The sequence below is a fragment of the Elgaria multicarinata genome, chromosome 20 (assembly GCF_023053635.1).
Source record: "Elgaria multicarinata webbii isolate HBS135686 ecotype San Diego chromosome 20, rElgMul1.1.pri, whole genome shotgun sequence".
In the NCBI taxonomy this organism is placed as follows: Eukaryota; Metazoa; Chordata; class Lepidosauria; order Squamata; family Anguidae; genus Elgaria; species Elgaria multicarinata.
Genome location: NC_086190.1, coordinates 19,036,910 through 19,062,266, shown reverse-complemented (window position 1 = coordinate 19,062,266; position 25,357 = coordinate 19,036,910). Strand labels below are relative to the sequence as shown.

Sequence of the window (25,357 nt, the reverse complement as noted above, 5' to 3'; positions counted from 1 at the left end):
CCATTTCAGCACAGGCTTGAAGTTTTATGCTCGGTCGGCACATGGTTATAAGAGGAAAAACACCAAAACAGTGAGGCCAGATGGCTGTGAAAAGCAAAAAAGGACTTTGTGGATGTTGTCCTGAATATGTTTTCCAGAAATAGTCCTGGAAAAGATTTCATTCCTTTTCTTGCAATCTGTAAAAGGGCTGCAGTCCTACGCCTGCTTACCTGGAAGTAAGTGCCGTTGAACTCAGTGCAACTTCTCAGTATATGTGCATAGGATCTCACTGTACGTCTGTCAGGAAATGAGCCGAAATGGTCAACTTTCAGAAGGGGACAAAAATCTGATTGCTCCACTCACTCATCCCTTTCCAGAAACGATCGTTTCTGCAACTTTCGGTTGCATTAACTGCTTGTGATGCTAGAGTTGTTTTAATTCTTTCAATTGTGTGTGGTGAGATCTCTAGAAATTGAATCTCTGAGTTGGGGGCGGTGGCTGCATCTTGCGTTTATGAAGCCCACAAATTTACGAGCCCTGCTTTTCCGGTCGGACGGAAAGCCCAGAAATCAGTGCAGATCAGTGTTGACACCAAATGGACCACCAAAAAAAGAGGAAAGCCTTCAGCAAGAGAGAGGAGACGCACTTGCCTAGCTCAGTTTTAGGTAGGGTGACCGTATGGAAAGGAGGACAGGGCTCCCGTATCTTTAACAGTGGTATAGAAAAGGGAATTTCATCAGGTGTCATTTGTACGCATGCAGCACCTGGTGAAATTCCCTCTTCATCACAACAATTAAATCTGCAGGAGCCCTGCCCTCTTTTGTATCTGGTCACTCTAATATAAAGGGCAGGGCATACAAATAACACCTGCTGAAAGTCCCTTTTCTATACACTGTTGAAGATACAGGAGCCCTGTCCTCCTTTCCAGATGGTCACCCTCGTATGAGGCAGTTTCCTTTGGAGGCAACTTTTCCGTGGAAGTTTGGCCATCAGAGGAAAATGCGTTTCGTGGAGGCATAGCCGGAAGGAATTAAGAATCATATATATATGAAACGCCAGGCAATGCAGAGGAAGAGGAAGTCTGAGGTTTGCCACCTGCGGAGGGCGGGAATGCCTGACAGGAGCAAACTATCTGAGCTAGCCCAGGGAAAGCGCTTACATCCAGGGAATCTGTTGCAAAGACAAATGACCTTCCCTTTCTCTTTAACCTTTGCAACCAGAAACATTTGCGTGTGCACAATTCTGACAAGGAGGATTGGAACTACCCAGGAAGCATGTATGTGTGTGTGTGTGTGTGTGTACCGCCAGGCCGCAGGCATTTTCCGGCCGATATGCGAAATTCGCCATCCTACAGCTGCGGCAGGTTGAGAAATCCACCCATGCTCAGAGGCGCTCTTTGCCTCGGTGATGATGCCATGGTCTTGGGTTCCTACGATAATGCTTATGGCAGGCATGACGCTGCTTTTAAAGACGGCCTTCAACCTCCCCTCCCCTGGAGTGACCCCTTTCAAAATCCCCCCCCCCCATTAGGCCTTTAAATGTCTCATGTGCTGTGTGGGAGGAGGAGGGGAAATCCCTGATCTCTGATCAGAGATATTGGCAGGGACGGATCGGGACCCTCCCGCAGCTCCATCCCTGCTGTAAGGGCTACTCCTCATTCTTCTGAAATTCAAACTATACTTGTTCTCACTCCTTTGCTTCTTTCTGGACGCAGTTTCAAAGTGATGCAGCCCCTGCTCCAGCTTCGGTCTGGGTTACTCTTTTCTCCTCCCGATCAGAGGTCTGGATCCACAATGGTTCCTTGGCTTCCGGAGGGTAAGAAGAGGCCGGCTCGTCAGGCCGGGTGCATTTTTTGAGCTGCGACATCCGTGGGAGAAAGAGGAGGTGACGAAAAAGCTTACTCAGTTGTTTGGGTAGAGATGCTTTGAAAGACCCGGGGCTGGAAGGCAACATGACCATTTGCAAGAACGGCTTGGAGTCATAAAAATGTAAACAGAGATCTACTGGATCAAGCCTAGGTTATCTCTCGTCCAAGCGTCCTGTTCTCATAGTGGCCAGGCCAGACGCCTTTGCACGCAACAGTGCTCTCCTGTTTTCCTTCTGGTTTTTCAGAGATCTGCTTCTCTGAACACAGAGGTTCTATCTAGCTTTTTTTAAAAAAGAAAAAAATCCCAATGCCTTTTCTTACCAAGATGAAGAATGAGTCAGTCCTTGGACTCAGGCTTGTAGTCAAAAAGGCACGAGACAATCTGAAAGACACGACACAAGAGGAAAGGGGACTGGGAGGGAGGAGGAAAAAAGAAGCAGCAGTGGCAAAATCTGGCACTAGTTCCTAGATAAAGTTCTTATAAGCAAGGAGGGCTGGCCCAAGAGATTTTGCTGCCTGTGAGGGAGCTGCAAATGCCTTTCCTCCTTTCTCCAGCTAAGTTATTTTGGCAGCCGAAGGAGAAAACCCCACCAGTGCCCCTCCCCCTCCTATGCAGTAAGCAAGCAAAAAAGTCAGAAAATAAATTTTAAAAAAACACTGACAATTTACTCCCTGCATCCATCTCTCGTCTGGCCAACAGATCGGGCCAGGACTTTTGCTGTGATAACCTTCCAGGGTGTCAGGGAGGAGCATTGAGGAATGGAAGTTCGGCTTTGTTGAGTCAGAGCAATTCAGGTCCTTCTAGTCCCAGCACCCTGCTTCTGGCAGTGGACAGCCGGAGGCCTCTGAGAAACCCGCACGCAGCACTTGAAAGCCATGGCCTTCTCCGTTGCTTGTGCCCAGCGCCTGTTACTCAAAGAGAGACTATCTCTGAATGTGGAGGTTCCACTCCTAATGAAGTTGTTTCTTGTCATTGGTTTGGGAGGCTTTCCGGAGGCATTTCACCCGCCTCTGTGACAAACAGGACGCTGGATGAAGAGGCCCGATCCAGCAGGGCTCTCCTTACATCCTTCAGTTTCCCGTCCAAGTCCCTCATCTGCTTCCCCCCCAGTCTGTTTGGGTGAGAATGACACAATTCCAAGGACTGAGCAATTTCGGGCTCTGCTCTCCGGGAAAATAACCTTCTACTGGGAGAATGGGTTGGTCAGGGACATTCTTGGCTCCCAGACGTGTTTGGTTTCTGTGCTGCTCCTCTTGCAACTATTTGCATGGTTACCAAAGTTTCTTTGCTTGGGAGGGCTTGACGCGCCCCCTGAGGATCCAAGCCGCACCCCAAAATGATAGGAGCGTCTGTCTGCCCAAATGGCTGTAATGCATGACAGGCAGGGGAGACACGCGAGATCCGGATTTGACCCCCAAAGGTGATCCGCTCCCCTTCCGTAACTGGGGAGGGGGGGGGGATGAACCCCAGAGCCTTCAAAATGTGCTGTGTGGGCTCCTCTCTAATCCAACCTGGGAAGAGGAGCAGCACTGAATTGTAGGGCATGTTTGCATGTGAACCTTTGCACAGTTTGATTCTTCCTCCCACAATTTGTCTTCTATGTGTTTTGAAAAAAGAAGAGAAGGAAGGAAAGAAATTAGATGATTCCTTCCATCCACAACTTTCCTTCCTTTCCCCTCAGTCTTAATCTTCCTCTTCCCTCTGTCCCTTCCACAATCTGTTTTTCTTCTTTTCTTCCTTCTTTCCACAATTTATTTTCCTTCCTTCCTTCCTTAATCTGTTTTCCTTCCTTCCACAATCTTTTCCTTCTTTCTTAATCTGTTTTCCTTCCTTCCTTCCTTCCTTCCTTCCTTCCTTCCACAATCTTTTCCTTCCTTCCTTAATCTGTTTTCCTTCCTTCCTTCCTTCCTTCCTTCCTTCCTTCCTTCCTTCCTTCCTTCCTTCCTTCCTTCCACAACCTTCAATCTTTCCTTCCTCCACAATCTTCCATAATCTATTTATTTATTTATTTAGCACCATCAGTGTACATGGTGCTGTACAGAGTAAAACAATAACATATTTTCCTTCCTTCCTTCCTATGACATCTTTCCTTCCACAATCCGTATCCCTTTTTCTTCTTTCTCACCATCACCTTCCTTTTAGCTGCCCCCTTCCCGAAATATCTACGAGATTTATGTTCTGCTTTCCAGCACAGTGGTGCCAAAGCGATGGCCAATCAAAGAATTCAAAACAACCCAAATCACTATTGCAGTCGGGGTCTCGTGCATGGAAATGGCCATCCAAACGGATCATCCGGTCTAGCTCCGTGATATCTGCCTCCTCACTTTAGGGGTGTTTGGAGTCCTATGCAGGACAGAGATGGAGCAGGGAGGATAAATTTCCTATGGTCTGGGAGCATGGAGTAATCTGGGGTGAGCATTTTTTAAATGCAAAATGCTACAAATGTGCACCTCTATCATCACAGTGTACCACAGCCAAATCTGTCAATACAAGTTGGGCTACATCCGGCACCCTGTCATTGGCTGGCATTCTCTGTGATGTCATGGCATGTTCACGTTGTCCTGACTCAAGGTGAGGGAGAACTCCCAGCGACACAAGAGGGACAATTAAATTCTGTCTGGGAAGTGAAAAGTTTGTTTGGCGGGGAGAAAAAGCTCACACAGGGCCTAGAGTTTCCAGAAAGCAATGTCATTTTGCCACAAACAGAGGCGACATTGCACATGGGGAACAGTTTTGCTGACTCTGCTCTTGGCTGTCTTGCGGCTACGAAAATTTGGAAGCCCGCTTAGTCCTTGACAGCTGCCATATGGTTGCCACCTGACCGGTTTCCTCTGGAGCTACTTATGTGTTTTCTCTCTGTGTCTCCCTTTAACCACCATCTGGCTTCTGAAAATGATGGCAGAAAATTAGCCGACTAAATCCACCCTCTTCCACGCTTCGAAAATAACTGGTGCAAATTGCTAATTGCTTTTCTTTTTTTTTAAAGAGAGAGAGAGAAAGAGAGAGAGAGGGAGGGAGGGAGGGAGAAAGATTGGTTTGTCACTTTGGGTCAAATAAGTTAAGGCTATTGCAAAATCTGATAGCTCTACGAGAACACTGCTTCTTGAGGGGTTGTCTGGACTGTGCCATATGTTGACCCCTGGGAAATTGGGTGAAGGGATTTCTCCGACCCCCAATCTTTATGCGATAGGGCTAACAGTAGACGCTAGGTGAGGCTCCCGGGTCAGGATTATCCACGTTTTGCAAATTGTCTCAATCAATCTCTGCATTGTACATTGACAAAGATTTATGTAGAAACCTCCTTTTATGTCTCCACATCCAACCAGGAATGGCAGATCAGGAAATGTCTGCAACTTGCCACAGGCCAGCTAGTGAGTTAATAGCTGACGTGGAAACTTCCCAGCTGACAGTTTATTTGGGAAACACCTTGCTAGCCTTTTGCGGTTCATTTGAGAGCTTTTCCTGCTTCTTCCTCCACGGAAATCTGGAACGGCCTCAATGAGGGCTAGAATGCTGGCCGGGTTCAAATGGCTGATTAAATTTCCCTTGGAACAGTTTGGTGGGTGAGTTTTGCTCAGGGTGTAATGGGTTGGTGTTGTGGACAATATTCTTCCATATTTAATTTTTAGATTTGGGGGGGGGCTTTACAGAAACCTATCGAGGGGTGATCGATAGGGTGTGGTGTATTCTATAACAGTGGTTCCCAACCGGTGGTACACGTACCACCGGTGGAATGCAGAAGTAGTCTATGTGGGACGTGGAACTTTCCTATCAATGACGAAGAATTGACTCTACTTGCCACGAATTATCTATCTGTGACCTTATTGCATGCTAGTGGAAACCATTTTAACTATGAACAGAATTAATTTCTTTGTTTGTGCTTTAATCATTGCAATAAACTTTATTCCCAATAACCCTACTGCCATTTTTTATTTATCATCTCCCAGTTTTACAGATACCGTAGCAGTAAAATTTATACTCCGCCGTCTTGTTCCATCTTCAACTTTTAATGGAATGGTTATTTTTGTTTGTGGTTTTAAAGTCACAGCAATAAAATTGACTCCCAACGGTACAGCTATGATTTCTTTTATGTCCATAAAACTTACCGTAAATGATAAATATAAGAACCGAATTCGTAAACTCGTAAATGTCCTTTTCAGAAGAACTTTGCTTTTTGTTTCTATCGTGATGGGATTCTTTCGTAGAGTGATTGGTAGGATGTAAGATACTCACGTATCACTGCTCTGTGATGTATCAATGCATTGCTGTAGGAAGGCAAGTTGAGATTTTCCTCCATTTCCTAGCTTCTGTTTGAAAGGCGAGGTAAGTTTCTAGAGCTCATTACCAGAGAGAAAAAGGGCTAGAAGACCTTGTGCTGTCCAAGCGTGCTCTGTAGCTATGTTCGGAAATGTGAGTGGAAATTATATGGATCAACTCAGCTAATTTAGCGCATGCATTTGGCACGATTCCTTGAACCGCAGCTTTGGCAACAATGCAAAATTCGGGGCCTGGAATTATGAGGTGTGGGATCTCAGGATGGTAGTAGATGGAGGAAGCATATGGGGAAAGATACGAGAGAGAATTGCTTCTTGGAAGAAGACAATCTCTTCTAAACAAATTTTGTCTGCCTTTCTTCTTAGGAAAACGGCTGAGACGAAGCCAGAAAAGAAAAAATATATACCAGTGTGTGTGAGAGAAAGCCATGGCCTCCTCCCAACCACCACCAGGTCCTTCATTAGGTATCACCATCTTGCCTCATAGAGACAGTTTCTTTCTTTCTTTCCTTTCTTAAATCAAGGTGTCAGAAGTTATCTAGCAATTGCCAAAACGCCCTAAACTTTCCCCACAGTGCCAAATGTATCTGGCTGTTCTTACACGAGTTCCGAGAAATTCAGCTTTTATGTAAACTTAGAACAAGTTTCTAGACCTCATTGTTGCTGTTGAGAGCATGTTGAATTTAGAAGGGGCCCGGGTGCATTTTTCAAGGAACCGGCAAATGGCCCCAAATGTGTCTTGGGACCACTCTAGTCGACTCTGTAAAAGTCTGAGGAAAGCCAGCTTTCTTGTAAATTCAGAGCTGCTTTCAAATCCTTATTGGTGCTGAGGAAACAAAAAAGTACTCACAAGTTTTGCTAAAACTTTAGAATGCAGAGGGGGCGGGGTTTGGAGAAGTCTTCCTGGACGAAGGACATTTTCAGTCAGCACATTTCTGCATCCCTCGGCCTCTGTCCTCCTGGCCTTTCACTTTGTTTTTCCGTGAATAAGTGATTAATCTCTAAAAAGAGACGGGAGCTGGTGTTTTGAAGGCATGCAATACTGGGCACACTCGGTGGTCTTCGTTACCTCTTCACGTGTCCCAGGGCTGAGACGTCATTCCAGTTATCATTTACCCCAACATTTCTGAATGCAACATGCATCATTTTGCAAACTGCTGCCCGCAATCAGTGTCGCAAATATCTCGGTCACTGTCCCCCTCACTTGCTTTCCCTGGATCTCCTCTTTGGGCTGCCGTTCCGTTCTGCCTGACAAAGTGTCCTGTGAAACCCGAAAGCTTGCATGTGACAGCTCCAGTGAAACAGAATTGCTTGGGCGCTTCTGTTTCGGGCTAATCTTTTGACAACTCTCAAACAGTTGTTTTTCCTCTGCATTTAATCCAGACGACCGTTTATGCCTCTTTGGGGCGATTAGCAGGCCGAAAGAGAAGCAGCCTCTTCCAAAACTGCGCTGTCATTAGACAGGTTTGCAGGTGGCCGTGATGTTTACGCCGCGGGATTAATCCCTGGCTTTTTTGGCAGCTGGTCGCAGCGAGGCCAGGCGTGCGTGCTAAATCGGGAGCAGGCAGAAACTAGATATGGTGTGACCGAGGGCCTTTCAGAACCGCCTGTGTTCCAAACTGACCCGGAGAGAGAAACCGGGCAGATCAGAGCCCACGTGTTGCGTTTTCCGAGCGGCCAACTTTTTTTACAAGCCTTGCTCCTGTGCGTTTAACAACAGCCTGAAACAAAAGACAGCAAGAGCATCCCAGATATAAACACACACATTCCACACACAAAATTAGAAATGTAAGAACATCAGGTAGCATCATCATCATCTTAGAGACTAAGCTTAAATTTGAACGCGAACGCTACCTGACTTTAATTTCCAACCCTCGTCTCAGATCAGCCCTTCCGCGATTAAAGATGCGACAAATGAAAACAGCAGTGCATTTAAATCAAATTCCTTATGCCTTGAGACTTTGCCCCTGCCGTGGCAGCAAAGTGGAGGGTCTGCCTCACTATTTGTTCTACTGCCCGATCTATTCTGAAATTCGTTCTAAATATTTGGATCGTTTTTCTGTGAATGGGTCCAGCTGGTCTGATTTAAAAAGGATGCACTTTCAGTTTACATGCAACAACAATACTGTCATATCGGCATTGGCGAACTTCAGTCTTACAGCCCAAAGGTAAAGAGCAAAATTTCTGGCCTCGAATGTATGATTTTTTGGGGGTATTGTTGTGCCTGTTGTAACCATGGGTTGGAACAATAAAGCTTTATTACTACTACATCTTCAAGAGAGTTAAGTTGACTTGCAATAAAATGTAACCTACCCAATTTAAAGCAGTTCAGGCCATAACCCTGTGCATGTTTAGACAGAAAAAAAGTCCTATGACTCCCTGCTTGGCTGGGGATTGCTGAGAGTTGTAGGACTTTTTCTGTCTACACATGCACAAGATTGCATCCTTAAAGGGTTGTCCTGTAAAATACAACCACCCGATAAAACTGTTAAAACCTCAGGCAGCCATGAACTATTCAACTGCATTAAACAGCGGAGGGGGCGGCAGAAAGATCTCCAGATATTTTGGACATCAGCTCTCAGCATACCTGAACATTGGCCATGCTGGCAGAGGATTCTGGGAGTTGAAGTCCAAAACAGCTGGAGATAGAAGAACGTAAGAAGCGCTGTGCTGGATTGGACCAAGGGTCCATCTAGTTCAGCGTTCTGTTCCCACAGTGAACCAGCTGCCACTGGAATCCCACAAGCAGGACCGGAATGCAACAGCACCTTCCTGCCCATGTTCCCCAGCAACTGGTTACATAGATGTATTGCCTGGAGATAGCATAGAGCCATTGATGCTTTCTCCTCTTCTTCCCATCCCTGAAATAGCCCATCATATGCCATCAAATGCCTGGGAATACTTTCTCTACTCTGATCAAAACTCCTTCTCTCTCTCTCTTTCCTTGTATTTATTTTTTATCCACCCTCCTTTTTGCCCTAGAAGCCTAACAATAAAAGCACAGGATTACAATAAAACGCACTCTAATAACAGCATTGAAAAGGAAAAGCCGGCCATGCCGCTGCAGCCACCTTGCTCACTGGCTCTCTGCCTGCCTAGCAAGCGTTAGTAATCATGGGCGTTGTCAAGGTTAGACATGAGCGGGCACTGGCTGAGGGGCCCACACCCCAGCACGGGCCCACCGTCGAGAATCGGTCTTGCCGCCCTGACTCACCACTGACTTCTCGCCTCTGCGCAGGTGACGGGGCTGTGCCAGGCGTTCCGGAGACCCCGACGGATGCAGATGACGACGCAGGAGAAGCCTTTGATTTCGAAGACAGTGAGGAAGAGGACGGAGGCAGGCTGGTGGTGAGCCATGCCCGGATGGAGCTGGGCACTAGGGAGGCACTGAAAGACCCTCCCCCAAGGCGGAGGTCCAGCGTCAGCGATGACCTGGAGCCCTCAGACGACTGGGAAGCTGAAGAGGCGCTCCTCGAGGGGCGTGTCCCGCTGAACCAATCAGACTCCAGCACGAATCTCGGTAAGAGCAGCCAGCCGGCGCGTCTACATGGGACACTTAAACTGGTTTCACGCCTGATCCAGTCAGTCGTTTTGTGCTTCTCCTCTTCCCTTTTCTCCAGGCCGTTGCTAAGCCTGGCTGTTTTCGGAGGATCAGTACATCTCATTCCTTTCCCTAGCTCAGCCTTACCCAACTTGATGAGTTGGACAACAACTCCCATCATTACATTGGACTGGATGGGATTGATTGCCTTTCTAATCCACTGAAGAACTCATGTCCTCTGGGCGGGTGGCAAGCCATTTAAAAACTAACACCCCACAGAACAGTGGAAAATATAAAGTCCAAAACGAATATTTTCAAAGAATAAAATACAACATAATGCAAAACAATAAACAGCACAGATAAAACAGCCATTTGTAATGACTGCCAACGGGGTCTCTAAAATGCCTGGGAGAAAAGAAAGCTCTTTGCATGGTGCTGAAAAGATTACTATGTTGGTATTCTTAGAATCCTAGAAGAGTTGGAAGGGCCCTCTAAGGCCATCAAGTCCAACCCCCTGCTCAATGCAGGAATCCACCTTAAAGCATCCCTGACAGAGGGCTCTCCAGCTGTCTCTTGAATGGGGAATTCATTCTATAAGTGGCGTGCCACCACTGAGAAGGCCCTCTCAAGATGTCGTAAGGGTCCGAGCAGCTCCATGCAGAAGAATATGTGCCTTTAGATACTTTATTACGCATCTCTACTGCCTGATAGTCAAAACTCACTGGGTGCTTTGCAGAAGTTAAACCCCCGAAACACAACATAATAAAGCTGCTAGAAGCGGGTTGTTGACATGGATCAACATGGCTGCCTCCATTTCTGGATCCTTCCACCCCCGATGAATGGGATTGTCGGCTGCAAACTGACCGGTTTCTTTCTTCTTTTCCTTTTCGGCAGATCACCTTGGCCTGCAGACTCCGTCAGAGTAAGTGCCTCTGTGGGTTCATTTGATACATGGTGAATTGATCCTTAAACAAAATGAGGAACTGGGAACTGAAGTTTATGGGATGGGGAGGGGGTGGGGGGAACACTCACCCCCCCCTTTGCCCTACCTCCGGAAGCCACTCCCGATCCGTGTCTGGACAGGTGTGTCTGTTTATGACTTCTGTGCCTCTTTTCTTCTTTATTCTCCTTTCCCCTCTCTTCCTCCTTCCTCTCAGTGTCTTAAGATCTGGCTAAGTGGTCAGATTTGAACCCAGTTTCCGCTAGGCGCTCTGAATAGTCCAGAGACATTTTAAAGGCTCCAACCTGATTCATTCTGTTTGATTTCTCTCCCGCCCTTTTGCCGAAAAGAAAAGAAAATGCCGATTAAAAAGCACGTCTTGAGGGAAACTCAGCAATAAAAACAAATAAACGACAAATATAATTCAAGGCGCAACAATTGCAGGACAGAAGATGGAGGCTACAGTTCCCTGGGGTGGAGCAATGTCGTTTTAGACCCTGGACTTAGCATGCAATCCTGTGCAGGTCTGGACTGAAAAAAGTCCTACAACTCTCAGGTTTGGGAGTTGTAGGGCTTTTTCGCAGTCCAAACCTGCGTAGGATTGCACCCTAAATGGGATTAAGGAGACCCCTTTAGTTGGCTGAGTCTATTACATCAATTGTAATAGGGTGACCCTATGGAAAGGAGGGCAGGGCTCCTGTATCTTTAACAGTTGCATAGAAAAGGGAATTTCAGCAGGTGTCATTTGTATATATGGAGAACTTGGTGAAATTAAAGTGCAGGAGCTATACTAGAGTGACCAGATTTAAAAGATGGCTGGGCACCTGCAACTTTAACTGTTGTGGTGAAGAGGAAATTTCACCAGGTTCTCCATATATACAAATGACACCTTCAGAAATCCCCTTTTCAATACAACTGTTAAAGATACAGGAGCCCTGTCCTCCTTTTCATAGGGTCACCCTAGTTTTCTTCAAACCGCCATTTCCATGCCTTGAAACTGCCTCTATACTCCTGATATGTTTCAACAGCAAAACCGTTTGCCAATCCTGCTTTTTATTTTTAATTTTTAAATAATGTCTCTTGAGCATGTGCAGTTTTGCATTTTAAACTCACTCCCATTGTAGCATCATCACGACTTTGAGAATTAAACGGGCTTGGCTTCTGCGCCTGCCGCTCTCTGGGCTGTCACTGGACTCCCCCTATGCAGTGGGGGCTGGGACACTGCCCCCAAATGTGTGACCGTAGCTGTGCAACTGCGTGTTGACTTTTTTAAAACAACAACAACACACGAAACTCTCTGGGATAAACCTTTTTTCTTCTCCAGGAATGACACCAGCTGTCACCTACAGAAGGTATGGCATAGAATTTCCAGGTGTTTGTACTTATAGCATTCAAAGCTCCAGACATAGCTGTACCGCTGGCTGTTTTATTTATTACATTTCTATAGAGATTCTAAATTGAGAGATTTGCCCAATAGCTGAATCCCTCAGGGCTGTTCCCTCCTAACGTACCTGTGTTGTTCTAGCAATTGGTCACTTCTGTTCCCTACAGAAGGTACGGCATAGAGTTTCCAGGTGTTTGTATTTATAGCATTCAAAGCTCCGGACATAGCTGTACTGCTGGCTGTATTATTTATTACATTTCTATAGAGATTCTAAATCGAGAGATTCGCCCAACAGCCGACTTTATTAGGACTGCTCCCTTCTGGTGTACCTGTGTTGTTCTAGCAATTGGTCACTCGAGGGTTAACCTCCCCCCCATGAGTAGCTCCGCCCCCCAGGTGATAAGTGAAGGAGCTTCTGGGAGGGAGGCAGGAAAGCAGCTGGCCTTGAATGCAAGGTGGGTTTCTTTTTTCATATTTGTATGGACTAGTCTGGCAGCTTAGCTTACAAGTGCTCAAATATTGTTTCCCTCTCCAGGTAAGGGTGACGTGGGCTGGTCACTAGGTTCAGCCCATCCTCCGTCTAGGACAGCTAGCAATGCCCAACCCCATGGCATTGTTTTTCTAGCAAAGCAGAAGCGTGGCTTCCCTTATTTTAAAGGCGATTCCCTTCATGGCTGCAAAATCCTTTGCTTTGGGAGACGCACCGATATCTACCCACGGCTTGTGTGACCAAAGGTAGGGTGACCCTATGAAAAGGAGGACAGGGCTAGTGTATCTAACAGTTGCATAGAAAAGGGAATTTCAGCAGGTGTCCTTTGTATATATGGGGAACCTGGTGAAATTCTCTCTTCGTCACAACAGTTAAAGCTGCAGGAGCTATACTAGAGTGGCCAGATACAAAAGAGCTTTAACTGTTGTGACAAAGAGGGAATTTCACCAGGTTCCCCATATATACAAATGACACTTGCTGAAATTCCCTTTTCTATGCAACTGTTAAAGATCCAGGAGCCCGGTCCTCCTTTCCATAGGGTCACCCTAGAAGAGAGGCAGAGGCAGGGCAACCCTGCAGTGCCTGAGAGCATTGCTGCCTCAAGAGACGGAGCAATAGGGCTACTCTGAGAAGGAGTGCTTGATTACAAAGGAGGACTCCTCGGGAGGAAGGCCCTGCTCTTGAGTAGGACTTTTGCTCGCGTGCCTGCAATGCGCTGCACCTGTGTGGGGCCTAGGGTCGGGGGTTTCGTTTTAGCCTCGCCAGTGCTGGAACAACACTGTTCGTTAGCTGCTGTGCCTCACGCTTTCCGGTTGTTCTTCTGTGCTGCTGATCTTTCCGTTTGACTCCACTTCTGGACTGTGTATGGTAACTTACTGCTCAATTGTGCGTTGGCCTTTGCCTGTATCTGGACCAGACCTGCCTTTGCTTACCCTGGACTGGACTGGAACTTTTGTGCTTGGCAATTTGCCTGCTTTGCTGATTGCCCCGGAATTTGCTGGAACACTGACGATTACTTTGCTGTTTTGCAAACATAACAAATGGCACGCTGCCTTTGCGTATACCAGCTTTCTGAAACCTGCCCCCCCCCCTGTTCGTGTTGGACTACCATTCCCATCCAGGTTGATGGTAGTCCAACACATTTGGAGATCCCTGGGTAATATAGAAAGAAGGCTGAGCATAGGATTCACATTCAGGAAGTCCCAGGTTCGAAAGATGGTTAAGCATCTTCAGGGTCTCAGTGAGGCCAGGGCTGAAAAATGTCCAAGCCCCCGGAGGAAACCATTTCTGGCCACCGTGGTCAGCAATTCGATAGTCCAGGGCTGTTGAACCTCTTCTAGCCTGAGGGCCATGTGAGGGGTGTGGCCAAAGGCAAAAAGGGGCGGAGTACTGAATGCAAATAGGACCCCAAAATCACCAGCATAGTGTCGCTTAAAGCTCTTACCGTCAGTCCCTAAGGCTTAGGAGAGGTGTTTAATGTGTTTCACAATGCCGGATGTATTAACCTAGGAGGTCAAAGGGAGATCACAGAAATAAAATACCTGCCCACCCACCCCGTCACACATCTTGGGGTTATTTCCCCGCCTCCTTTCCCACGTGCTCACTGCTTGGCTCGCTTTCTTAATCCGCCCGGAGGCTTGGGAATGTTTAACAACAAGCGGCTGTGTTTGGATTGCAAACACTGCCGGGGTTAAAGATGCCTGTTAAACTTTTCCACTGGAATCTAAATTTTCCCGTCAAGAGTTTCGGAGCTCAAGTTTTCATGAAGATCCAGAGCGGCACTGCAACTGCTTCGGATCTTTCTGCAGTTCTTTTAGAGAGTTGCAAAACCCTGGGTTTTTTGGGTGGGGGGAAAGCTAGCCAGTTGTTTAATCAGTCTATTATTTAGATATTTCCATGTTGACTCTCCTTATAGTTGACTAATTGCTGTTTCCTTCTGTGACTGCTGTAGCTTTATGATGTTTGGTTTTCAGGACTAAATATTTACAGAGCTTTATGACATACATGGGCCGAAATAAACCTGATGTGGAGACATTTATCAGGTCTCCTGATTTGTGTGTGTGTATGTTATTTTGTTGTAGAATCCTACAATTGTAGAGTTGGAAGGGTCCTCTAAGGCCATCTAGTCCAACCCCCTGCTCAATGCAGGAATCCACCTTAAAGCATCCCTGACAGATGGTTGTCCAGCTGCCTCTTGAAGGCCTCTAGTGTGGCAGAGCCCACCACCTTCCTAGGTAACTGGTTCCATTGTCGTACTGCTCTAACAGTCAGGAAGTTTTTCCTGATGTCCAGCTGGAACCTGGCTTCCTGTACCTTGAGCCCGTTCTTCCATGTCCTGCACTCTGGGAGGACTGAGAAGAGATCCTGGCCTTCCTCTGTGAGACAACCATTCAAGTATTTGAAGAATGTTATCATGTCTCCCCCTCAGTCTTCTCTTCTCCAGGCTAAACAGGCCCAGTTCTTTCAGTCTCTCTCCATAGGGCTTTTTTCCCAGCTTTGAAACAGCTGCCTGGGGTGTGGGGCGGACAGGCAGTGATCAGAAAGGCTGGGTATCCTTTAACTCAGTCCCCCCAACCTGGTGCCCTCCAGATGTTTCGGACTACAACACCCAACATTCCCAGCCATTGGCCATGCTGGCTGATGGGCGCTGAAGTTCTCCTGTGGTTTTCCCCAATTTAAATTCTCTGCCCACCGCCTTGAAAGCTGTGTTGGCCTCACTTTGGAGAAACCCCCCTATACAGACTCGCATCTTTTCTTCACTGTGGGATTAATAGGGGGCTCTTTAGAACAGGGAAACCTCACAGGGCGGTTCTGGGTGAATGGGAGGGGGCTTAAACCTGTCTCCAAAACCAGACTCTTGATCCTGCAATCTTTACTTTTGTTGTTATGTACTGCTTACGGAAAGTCTCTTTGAAATCAGGCCTTAATTTATGACGACTGGAACCTTGCTTTATTTTTAAGGCTGTAGCTCAGTGGTAGAGCGCGCGCTTTGCAGGCCGAAGGCCCTGGGTTCGATCCTCGGCGTCTCCAGGTCTTTCTGCCTGAATCCCCGGAGATCCGCTGTTGCCAGTCAGTGTTGACAGTACTGGGCTAGATGGACCAGGTGGATCTCCCTAGATCTGGGAGACGAAGCATGATCTGTGGTGTCAGGGGCGGAGGTTCCCAGAAGAGGGAAAGATCTCCTGTAGGAATTATGATGGGCGGGGGGGGGGGGGGAGGGATAAGGGAAAGGGTCTCTCCCCCCACCCCAGTGTCCATGGAAGGACGGACCTGAGCGCCACCCAGGATGAGTGTAGCAGTGACAGAAGCTCAATACTGCCCCTCTGTGGCAGCCGGGGGCAAAGCACTTAATGCTATTCTGTATAACGGCTATTCTTGCCATCGGTGATTATGCGGCAAGTGGGGGGAAGGTGTTGTTGGACTACACCTCCCATTATCCTCGGCCACCTGCCACGCCGGCAGAGGCTCCGTGAAGGAGGCAGGGCGGGTGCAGGGCCGGAAAACGCCCTGCTGCTTTGAGGCACTGACCCCTTCGTCTTAAGTAGTTCTCCTTGCTTTTAATTTTCCTTTCCCTCTTCCAAGGAGAGGCTGTTCTCGACCCATCTGCAAAGCAAGCCATTAAGGGAGGCGAAGAGGCAGGCGGCAGCGGCGGTGGAGGGGGGGCACAGCCCAGGGAGGCAGAAATATTGATCTTGCATCGTCTTACAGCGGTGGGCTGAGAGAGAGAGAGAGAGAGAGAGAGAGAGAGAGAGAGAGAGAGAGAGAGAGAGAGAGAGAGAGAGATTGCGCTGCATTGCAGTGGAGACAGGGTGTCAAAATACTGGTGGATTTTTGGAATACGGAGATGCCACTGATGTGCCTGTGGCTGGCCTTTAGGGTAGGTGGGCTGAGCCAATTTGGGACGGTTTTCGTTTAGCATGTGGGTGCTGCTGTCACGGGGAGGGGGGGATTTGCAGCTGCTGGCTACAGGCTGGGGGGACCTTTGGGTCAGGCACCTTCTGTGGGACCCCTCCCACGGGGAATCCGTCTTCTCCCCAACCATGGTCTCTGGCTGTGGTTGGTCCTGTTTCTCATTGTTCCTACTGTTTGCTTGCTGTCCAGGCGAAGCCCCAGTGAGCATGGAGGCCTTCTCCCCCCCTCTGTTACCTGGGCCAGAGCGAGCAGCACACGAACGAAAGCACAACAAGAAAGAGGAGGCGGCGCATGTCCCGCGGGGCCTCCTGGGGTGTGGCCCCTCGGCAAGGGCCCGACCGTGCCCACCGTTGGCACCAGTGCAGTGTTCATGAAGCAGGCGTGGTTTTTATGGCGGGCTCCGTGATGCATTTCATGTATTTATTTATTTAAGCTGTGCATTTAATCTCCCAGGTTGTCAAATGACGGTGTTTGGGGAAGAAAGAGGTGTTATAAAGTGGGTTCTTTTGAAGGGCGAAGTTCATAAAGTCCTGCTTTTGCTTGAAGGAACGCCATAGAGGGACAAAACTGTAAGGGTCTGGGTTGGGAGAAATGGAAAAAAAATCAGCCATGGTCATAAATGGATGCTGTTTTGTGGCCTGGGTTCGAATCCCCTTTTGGAGAGCGGAAGTCCCGGGGAGGAAAAACAGGCGGCTTTTCATGCCTGCTTTCTTGCTTACAGGTTCCTGGGAGTGGTCAGTAATGGAGACGTGGTGGGACCCTCGCAGCCCGGGACAAGGACCTACAGCTGGAAGAGGAAGAGTTTCCGGCGAGGTATGGCGTTGAGCTCCATCCTGTCTGTTGGGCCCAGTTCTGCGGTGCTCTGGATCGTTCACAAGACAGATGCGTGTGGGCTCTAGTCCTCATGAAGGCTTTGCTGTTGCTTATCGCCTGACCGGGGCGATCCAAGTTTCCCGGTGGTCAGATTCGTCTTGGTTTCCTCCTGCCCATCTCGAATTCAGCTCCCCCACCCTTGTGTTGCTTTTGTTCCAGGTGGTCAGTTGAGCACCCCAGCCACGGAAGAGGACGTGATTTATGACGACGTGCCTTACGAAAATGTGGAACTGGATCAGCGTGGTACGGCCCTCCCCACAATGCCTCCCTTACGATACGAGGTCTCTTCTCTTCTCCTCGGCTTCCTCTTTGCTCATCCCCCTCCTTCATCCCAGTCTTTCTTTCCTTTTCGCTGCCATTCTCCTCCTCTATCCTTCGGTGTTCTCTGTCACCACCATCATGATAACGTTCTCCTGGTCCAAAATGTGGCCAAGCATTTAAATTTGCAAAAAGATAAACAAAATATTGGAAAAGGTACAGATGGACGACTGGACATTTTAATATCTGAAGAAGACATATGATTCGCAACCTAGTGCCCTCCAGGTGTGTTGACTACAGTTCCCAATATGGGGACAATGGGATTTGTCGTCCAACACATCTGGAAGGCATCAGATTGGGGACTTCATCCATACGTCTTCTTTACTGGTTCAAGTTTGTAGAACGCGGTCGACTCTGGTTATACCTCGGTAGCTGTTACGGAGAGCGACCCATTTTGATCTGCTCCATCCAATCAGCTCAAACTAATTTGAAAAAAAAGTAAATAAAGCAAAGAAAAATAGGTGAATTTGATGTTTTTAAGATGTTTTTAGACCTATGATACAATACGACTTGGGGTTTGAAACCCCAAATAGCAGAAAATGCATCCGCTGGTATTTATACTCACAGTGGTGTGTAAAAACACTCTGGCTATGCTCAGATGATGTTTATCTGTTGTTCTTTTTCTGACAATGCATAATAATACAAGGGCTTTTGGATTATATCGTGGGCACGCCGACATTGAGCACTGATCTGCATGTTCAATTGATGTCTATGATATCTCTTTCCCTCACAAGCAACCCTGTGGTTGAAACAAATCATAGAATAGCAGAGTTGGAAGGGGCCTACAAGGCCATTGAGTCCAACCCCCTGTTCAATGCAGGAATCCACAAATACTGAACCCTTTCCACAAACTAGCCATTTCCCTCTGAAGTTGCTCTCATTGGTTCATTCCATTTTTATGGAGAATCGGACGGTATTGCTAAATCATTGCATTCCAGCCATTTTCTCTGTCGTCTTGTGTTTTCTGGATTTGTAGCTTTTTCTTCTTTCTTTCTTTTAGCAATAAAATGCAATCACAAAGCATAATGTTACCTTGACCCTGGACTGGCAAACTGCAATTGAGGATTACGGGCTCCTGTACCTTTAATCAAAGGAGTCCTGTGGGCAGGTTCAGCCTGCTTTATTGCTTCCTGTTCAGCATTGCTGCTGGTGGAGTTAGTGTTGCATTGGCCCTTAGTTTTAGTCGACGGTTCTCCACATGGGTTTTAATTACCGGTTTCCTTGTGAGGAATCATTACAGAAAGATCTTAACCATGGGAAGAATATGGCATGCATTAAGGGCTTTGCGGAAATTGCTTTAATTCACTTCCAGTTAACTACGGCAAAATGAATAGCTCCAGGCCGAATTTGGCTCCCGTGGCTAAAGAGCGGTGTTGTAGAAGTAACTTCGGACAGTTGTCTGCGTTTTCCTTCCTTAATTCTATTTCATTTTTCATTCATTCATTCTTTCCTCCTTCTCTTTTAGGATCTACCTTGCTATATCTTTGTGGTCTCTGATCATATTGACGGACTGACCATTTTCTCTCCCTTTCGGTCTTGGGACGCTCTCGTTTAGAGCACCCAAACCCAACTACCTCTGTTGTTTTGGCTTGGCTGGAGTGTTGCAATATTTTTACTAAGCGCCGGTGTCTCCTTCTCTCTGCCCTTCCAGTTTCGGAGCCGAGCCTGATTTACGAAGACGTCCATCGCGACAAGGAACCGCCAGAGGCTGAAGATCTAGGCTGGAGTTCCAGCGAGTTTGAAAGCTACAGCGAGGACTCGGGGGAAGAAAATAATCCGAAGACGGAACCCTCGAAGCCGAAAGTGTCCTTCCAGCCAAAGGTAACAGGAAAGACAGAGAACCAAGTTCCTGGTCAGTAGCCCTTATTTTACAAGGTCTGGATATGGCCAAATTTTATTTGGTGGTTGGAAACATCACCTGTGAAACATTGCATAGGTACACTCAAGTCTTGGAGCAATGAGGAGACCTTTGCTTTACCACTACACCTGGGGTCTCCGATGTCGTACACGGAAATTCGGCCTTCCAGCGCCACCTTGATTTGGGTTTAAGGGAGTGTTTTTATGTTTTTAGAGGTCAGTTTCTCCTTTGGCCTTCTACTTGGGTTCTTAAGTGGGTTACTTTTCTTTTTGTCTCACCACTTTGCCGTCTGGGAAATGGGCGTTTTGTGACCACGGCAGCCATTTTATGAATGGGCAAGCCCCACTCCATTTCAGCCATTTTGCGAGAGCGCCCACAAAGCTCTCTCAAACTTCTAAACATTCCCGCGGACCCCAAAAGATTGGCAAACTCTCATATCGAGAGGCGCAAATCTAGACATAATTGCCATAATTTAAGTGGCGTTTGGATTTTAATGTGCATGGTGAAATGCCGGCCTGTGGCCACCATTTTGTGAGAGCACCCAGGACACACTCTCAAAATTCCCAATGTGCCAAAGGTTTGGGGAATGCTCTTGAGGACTAGAAGCGTGGTCTGCTTTGTTTAGTAATCCGTTCCGAATGAAGTCAAGTATCTGCCTCTATTTTAATGGCCTGGTCGTGACTCCGATAAGGGGTGGAGCGGGGGTGGGTGAGTGATGTTAAGATCTGAATCCTCCCCTTTTTGGGACTCCCAAAAGGGCTGTGGCAGGGATACATCCGGCTAGCCCCTATTCTAACACCGCTGCTAACCTGTGGGGTTTTTGCTGGCACTTCGTGTCTCCCCTCTGCCTGGGCCTTGGCTTGATTCGCCTGCTGCTTACCTAGTCTTTCTGCCTCTCTCCTCCTCCTCCTCCTCCTCCTCCTCTTCTTCCACCTCCCACTGCTTCCTTTCTCCTATGTTGGCACCGGCTTTTGCGGCTGGCAGCTTTCTCCCGACCTTCATAGGCTAAAGGAACGATACAGCAGGACTAAGAGGGACCTTCTGGCTTTGAAAGTCGGGGGGAGAGAAATGCAGGAGCTGAAACAACGCTACGACTGTAAGGTACGGTCCTCTTTCCCTCTCCGGACCTTGGGTGTTCATTTCCTTCTCTCCTGCCGGCTGCAAAATCTGCTCTCCGTTTCCGCCGGGATCTTTTGCCTGCTGCTTCGTTCTCTCTGCTTTCGGGGCGTTTTTAAAAATAATAACCGCGACGTTCCTTCAAGCTTGCGGCGGGCCGTAGTTGCGAATGGGGCTTTCCCCCCTTTGGCCCATGGGGAGGGTCGTTGAGTCATGTGGGACGCCGGCTGGGATTGAGGCCAGTCCCGCTTCCCTTCCGTCTCCAACCACACCGAAGGATGCAGGAGGATTGGTGAAAGCACAAAAAACGCGATGTGAAAATGATGTATGGAAAAGGAGGTTGGAATGACTTCCTTACAGGCAGCAGGGGAAGGGGTCACATGCTCCAATGAAGCAAGGGTGTTGAATGTCCGGCCCGTGGGCCAAATCCAGCCTACCTAGAGGCCAATGCCTCCCCTTGCCCCACCTCCATTCCCTTGACCCCTAATAGTTTAGAAGCTTCCCAGCTTTTATGGAGTTCTTTCTCCCATTCCAAAAGTTTGAAATACCTGCCTGTCGTTATTGGCAGAAAGAGCTTTAAGGTAAAATAGGCTGGTCCTTTTTGGCCCCTCCCCCTTTTGCCTTAAGCCCCTCCCACCACCAGAACGCGGCCCCCGAGAGCATCTCCAAAATGCAATCAAGTTAAGACTTTGCAAAGACATTTGGCTTAACACGCAACTCCGTTGTGGGCTAAGCGTAGAGCCTGAATATTTGCTGGAGTTTCTTTCTTTCTAGGTGGATATAATTGCTATAATTTTTGGCACCAGGGAAAGACCTTTTTTTTTTAAAAAAAAATCCCCAAATGTTTTAACATTGTTAACATTTAACATCTTGAATGCGTTCTTTTAAGCCGCTTGGAGGTTTTTACAGATTGGAGTTTTCCACCTGGGTTGTTGTTTTGTTTGTGTAACTTTTTCCTTCTTTTGTAAGTCCCCCTGGGCGGGGGATATACATTTTTACACGCCATAAATCAATCGGAACTTTTGTGGTCGCGTGCCTGCGTAAAGAGATGATCTCTTTTTATGAGGACCTCCCCAGGGGGGTCTTAATTCTGCTGAGCTCTTATTGAACCAATCTTATTCAACAAGATTTTGGCTAGGACGTACTGATCCGCTAACTTCTTTCCCTTTCCCCAACCTTTGTGCCTTTCCGATTCCGCCCAGATGACGCAGCTGATGAAAGCAGCCAAGAGCGGCACAAAGGATGGCTTGGAGAAAACCAAAATCGCCGTCATGCGGACGTTTCTGCATAAGAAAGAAGTTCCAGGTAACATGCTTTATCTTGCGTTGCGTTCCCGGTGATGTCCACCCTTGCTCTAGACAAATCCTAGAGGTCAGAAAGTCTTTTCCAAAAGTGAAAAGCCTTAGCGGAGGTCTGGGCATCAACTGGAGTGAGTCCAGCATCTCTTTAGCCACGGTTAGGGGTATTGTAGAAATTTGCAATGAATTCGGATTTCTAGGAGTCCGGACTGCAGGTTCAGCAGTGGTCCAGCTTTTTCCAAGTCGTGCAGATTCTGGCGGGTTTGCGCTATTTTACAGGAACTGACGCGCGTTGGTGCTTCTGTGAATGAGCGCAAGTGGAATGACTTTTTGTTTTTAAAAAGCTTCCAATTCTGTTACTGAGCGGCTGACGAAACAATGTACAAAACATGGACGGAATGGATTTTACAAAATACGTACATCTCTACCCTTGGGTGTCCTACTGGATGCCCTCAGGTAGCCCTGAGGCAGAGCGTGAAGTCAACGGTTGAAGGTCTGGCCAGTATAGCACCTCCTGGTTGCTGGGATTAGCATACGGGTGAAATTCTTAGGCACTTAACCAGGTGGCACAGACAGGATCGCTGATTGGTTAGGCCTCGTTAAAGGTCCTAAACAGCCTTCAGCTATTGGGCGGTATAGAAATGCAACAAATAAATAAATAATTTGTACTTGTTTCTTGCCCCCAGCCCTTCCGCAATTGGTGTTGATAGGTGGGCATGGAAATTCATTTTAGCTATCCTAGCCAGTATGAGATCCAGTGAAGTGTAGTGGTTAGAGTATTGGACTAGGATCTCGGTTCGAGTTCCCCACTTGGCTGTGGGAGCTCTCTCGATGATTTCGGGCCAGTCACTGACTCTCAGCCTAATCTACCTCACGGGGTTGTGGTGAGGATAAAAGGGAGGAGGAGGAGGAGAATCATGTATCCCACTTTGGGCTCCTTGGAGGAAAGGCAGGATATAAATGTCACAAGGAAACGAATAAATAATACTTCCTTTTAGCGATTAGCTAGCCGCCATGGATAGAACTCTGCTGTAATCCCCCTTTCAATCTTCTTAGCTAGTAATGATGACTACGTATAGGTCGGCACGCCACCCTAAGTTAATTCTGCGCGATCCATAGAAGGATGTTCTCTCCTCAACCCTGTCCTGGATCGATGGCCCATCCATTTCAATGAAGAAACATGATTGCTCCCACACTGTTCGACTAGCCCTCGGACCGAGCACTCACACTTTGGTCCCAGACCTCTCTTTGTTTTGCCTGGCTTCTGAAATGCCTCTGTTGAGTTATTCGCTAACACGTCATGACGACAGCTTCCCTTATGTCACCGGCGAAACTCCCACGAACAGCCGCGGCAGAGAAGCCCAGGGGGGGACTTTGATCCGAAATGACTCAAGTTTCGTTTCTGGCTCTCTCTGGGTATTTTGCATTTCACAACCCTCCGTCTGGTTATTTCCATGTTGGTCTCCTGCAAATCAAAACATGCTGCCTCAGTTAGGAAATTCTCCATTTCATCTGCATTTTGCAGTTTGTCAGGTGTTTTCCATTCCGTTGTCCACATATTGATGGAATCGGATTCCCCCCCAAATTTGTGCAAATTCGCTTTTGCAAAAATGTGCAAATCTCCCTCCCGCAGTTTCATGCGTTAGCCTATGAGGGGGGGGAACTGCATTTTTGACTGGTGTTTTCTTATTTAAGTATTTCTCTACCACTAGAACAGCACTAAACTCCAGAAAGTAAAAAAACAAAAACCAGCTCGCAAGTCCGCAAACTCTGTGCGATTCACAAAAGTCCGGTCCAATGCAAAATCATAGAAATCTGATCTCAGTCAATTTCATTGTGGATTTCTCGATATAAGACAAAACGAAGAATGAGGAGAGTCTAAAGAGTGTTTTTGAGTGTGAATTATTTTCAAATGGTATGGGCTCATACCTCAATTTTTTTAAAAAAGGTATGAGCCCATGGCACCCTCCAGTTGTTCTGGACTACAATCCCCATCATCTCAGCTGGATGGGCATGATGGGAGTAGTTGCCTGTCACATCTGGAGAGCCCTGGTTTGGGGAAGGCTCTCCAGATCTTTTAACAAGGCCTAACCAATCAGTGATCCTGTCCCTGCCCCCTGGATAAGAGCATAAGAATTCAGCCCTGTATTCGAATCCCAGCAACCAGCTACATCGGGACCTGGCCTGGACTCCATTTCCTACCCACCTCTGCCTTTTAGGCTAGCTTAGTTTGTGACGTCGGTGGCTTCTCCTCTTCCCTTGTGCTGCACGCGGCTTGGCTCCCTTGTTCGAGTCGTCTCCCGCTGTTTTCGCCACGTCTCACTGAGGCGGGTTGATTAGTGTGAATGGTGGGTAGTTGGAGAGTTCTATATTTTGGGGTGTGTGAACTGTAATCCTTCAAACAGACAGGGTTTTAAAACCGTAATAAATGAGGTGGCAAAAGCAATATTCAAAACCCATTTGGAGGGCAGAAGAGCAACTTCAGCACAACTCTTTTCCACAGCGTTTCTCTGTAGTCAACAGAGGAGGCTTTTTCTCCAGGTCTCACTCCTCTTCGGGAGTGACATTGACGGGGACTTGGAGCAGGGCCTTTTTGGTAGCTGCACCAGCTCTTCAGAATTCCTTGCCAAGAGATGCCTGCCTTTACCCCAGGGGTGTGTAACCTCGTACCTGTGGGGCATATCTGGTCCTCCGGAAGTCCCAATTCAACCTACATAGTCACACCTCTGGTTTTCTCTCTTCCTGCTGCATCTGAGTGAAGGATATATTGTATTTGGACGCCAGGGTAGGACTTCAGAGCGTGTGTCCTGGGACCCACTCAGCCTTGAAGCTCACTGGGTGATTTGGAGCCAGTTGTGGGCTCTCAGCCTGACCTACCTCACAGGGTTGTTAAGAGGATAAAATGCAGAGCATGTAAGTCACTTTGGTTGGTTGCAAGAGGAAAAAGTACAGGATTTAAGTCTAACAAACCCAATCTGTTACATCCCTCGTAAGACTGTTAAGTCTAGAGCCTAAAGTGGTGTAATTGCACCATTGGGATGGCCAGTTCAATTCATTTTTTTATTATTGTTTTTATTATATTTTATTGTGCCCCCCCTCCCTCTATCTCTCTTTCTCTTTCGTGGTGTATTTTGCATCCAAAAGCACTTCCTGCCCTTGAGTCACGTCCTCAGCTACCAGGTCAAATCACGCGCGCTTCCTCCGAACGTTTGCTAGTACAACAACACATCCGTCCTAATTTTTGGGGAACGTGTGTTTTAGGGCCGGTCGGTTTCCAAGGAGCGAGATGTGAAAGTACAGCCTGCTTTTTCTCTTCCCTTTCTCTCTTACACACAGGCACACAAATACACGCATGTGGAAAGCTGAGAAGTTCCTTCCCAGCTGCCAGGCAGAGAGGACGAGCTGAGCAGTCATGTCTGCCTGCACCACTTCCCTCTATTTTCCCTGTACGATTGCAAAACCTCACTGGTGTGTGTGTGTGTGTGTCTGTGTGTGTCTGCAAAATC

At 47.6% G+C, this 25,357-nt stretch overlaps 1 protein-coding gene across 3 annotated transcripts in view; it reads left to right on the top strand.

The window, feature by feature from the left end:
* Window positions 1–25,357, top strand: part of ARHGEF10L (Rho guanine nucleotide exchange factor 10 like) — a 91,483-nt gene that overhangs the window by 10,115 nt on the left and 56,011 nt on the right. For all 3 annotated transcript variants that reach the window (XM_063145167.1, XM_063145169.1, XM_063145168.1), the window contains exons 2-8: window positions 6,488–6,586; window positions 9,360–9,641; window positions 10,557–10,584; window positions 17,110–17,201; window positions 17,421–17,504; window positions 19,231–19,400; window positions 21,756–21,858. In XM_063145167.1, the coding sequence (XP_063001237.1) occupies window positions 6,550–6,586; window positions 9,360–9,641; window positions 10,557–10,584; window positions 17,110–17,201; window positions 17,421–17,504; window positions 19,231–19,400; window positions 21,756–21,858 (796 nt within the window). In that variant the 5' untranslated portion in view covers window positions 6,488–6,549. The remainder of the gene's footprint in view (window positions 1–6,487; window positions 6,587–9,359; window positions 9,642–10,556; window positions 10,585–17,109; window positions 17,202–17,420; window positions 17,505–19,230; window positions 19,401–21,755; window positions 21,859–25,357) is intronic.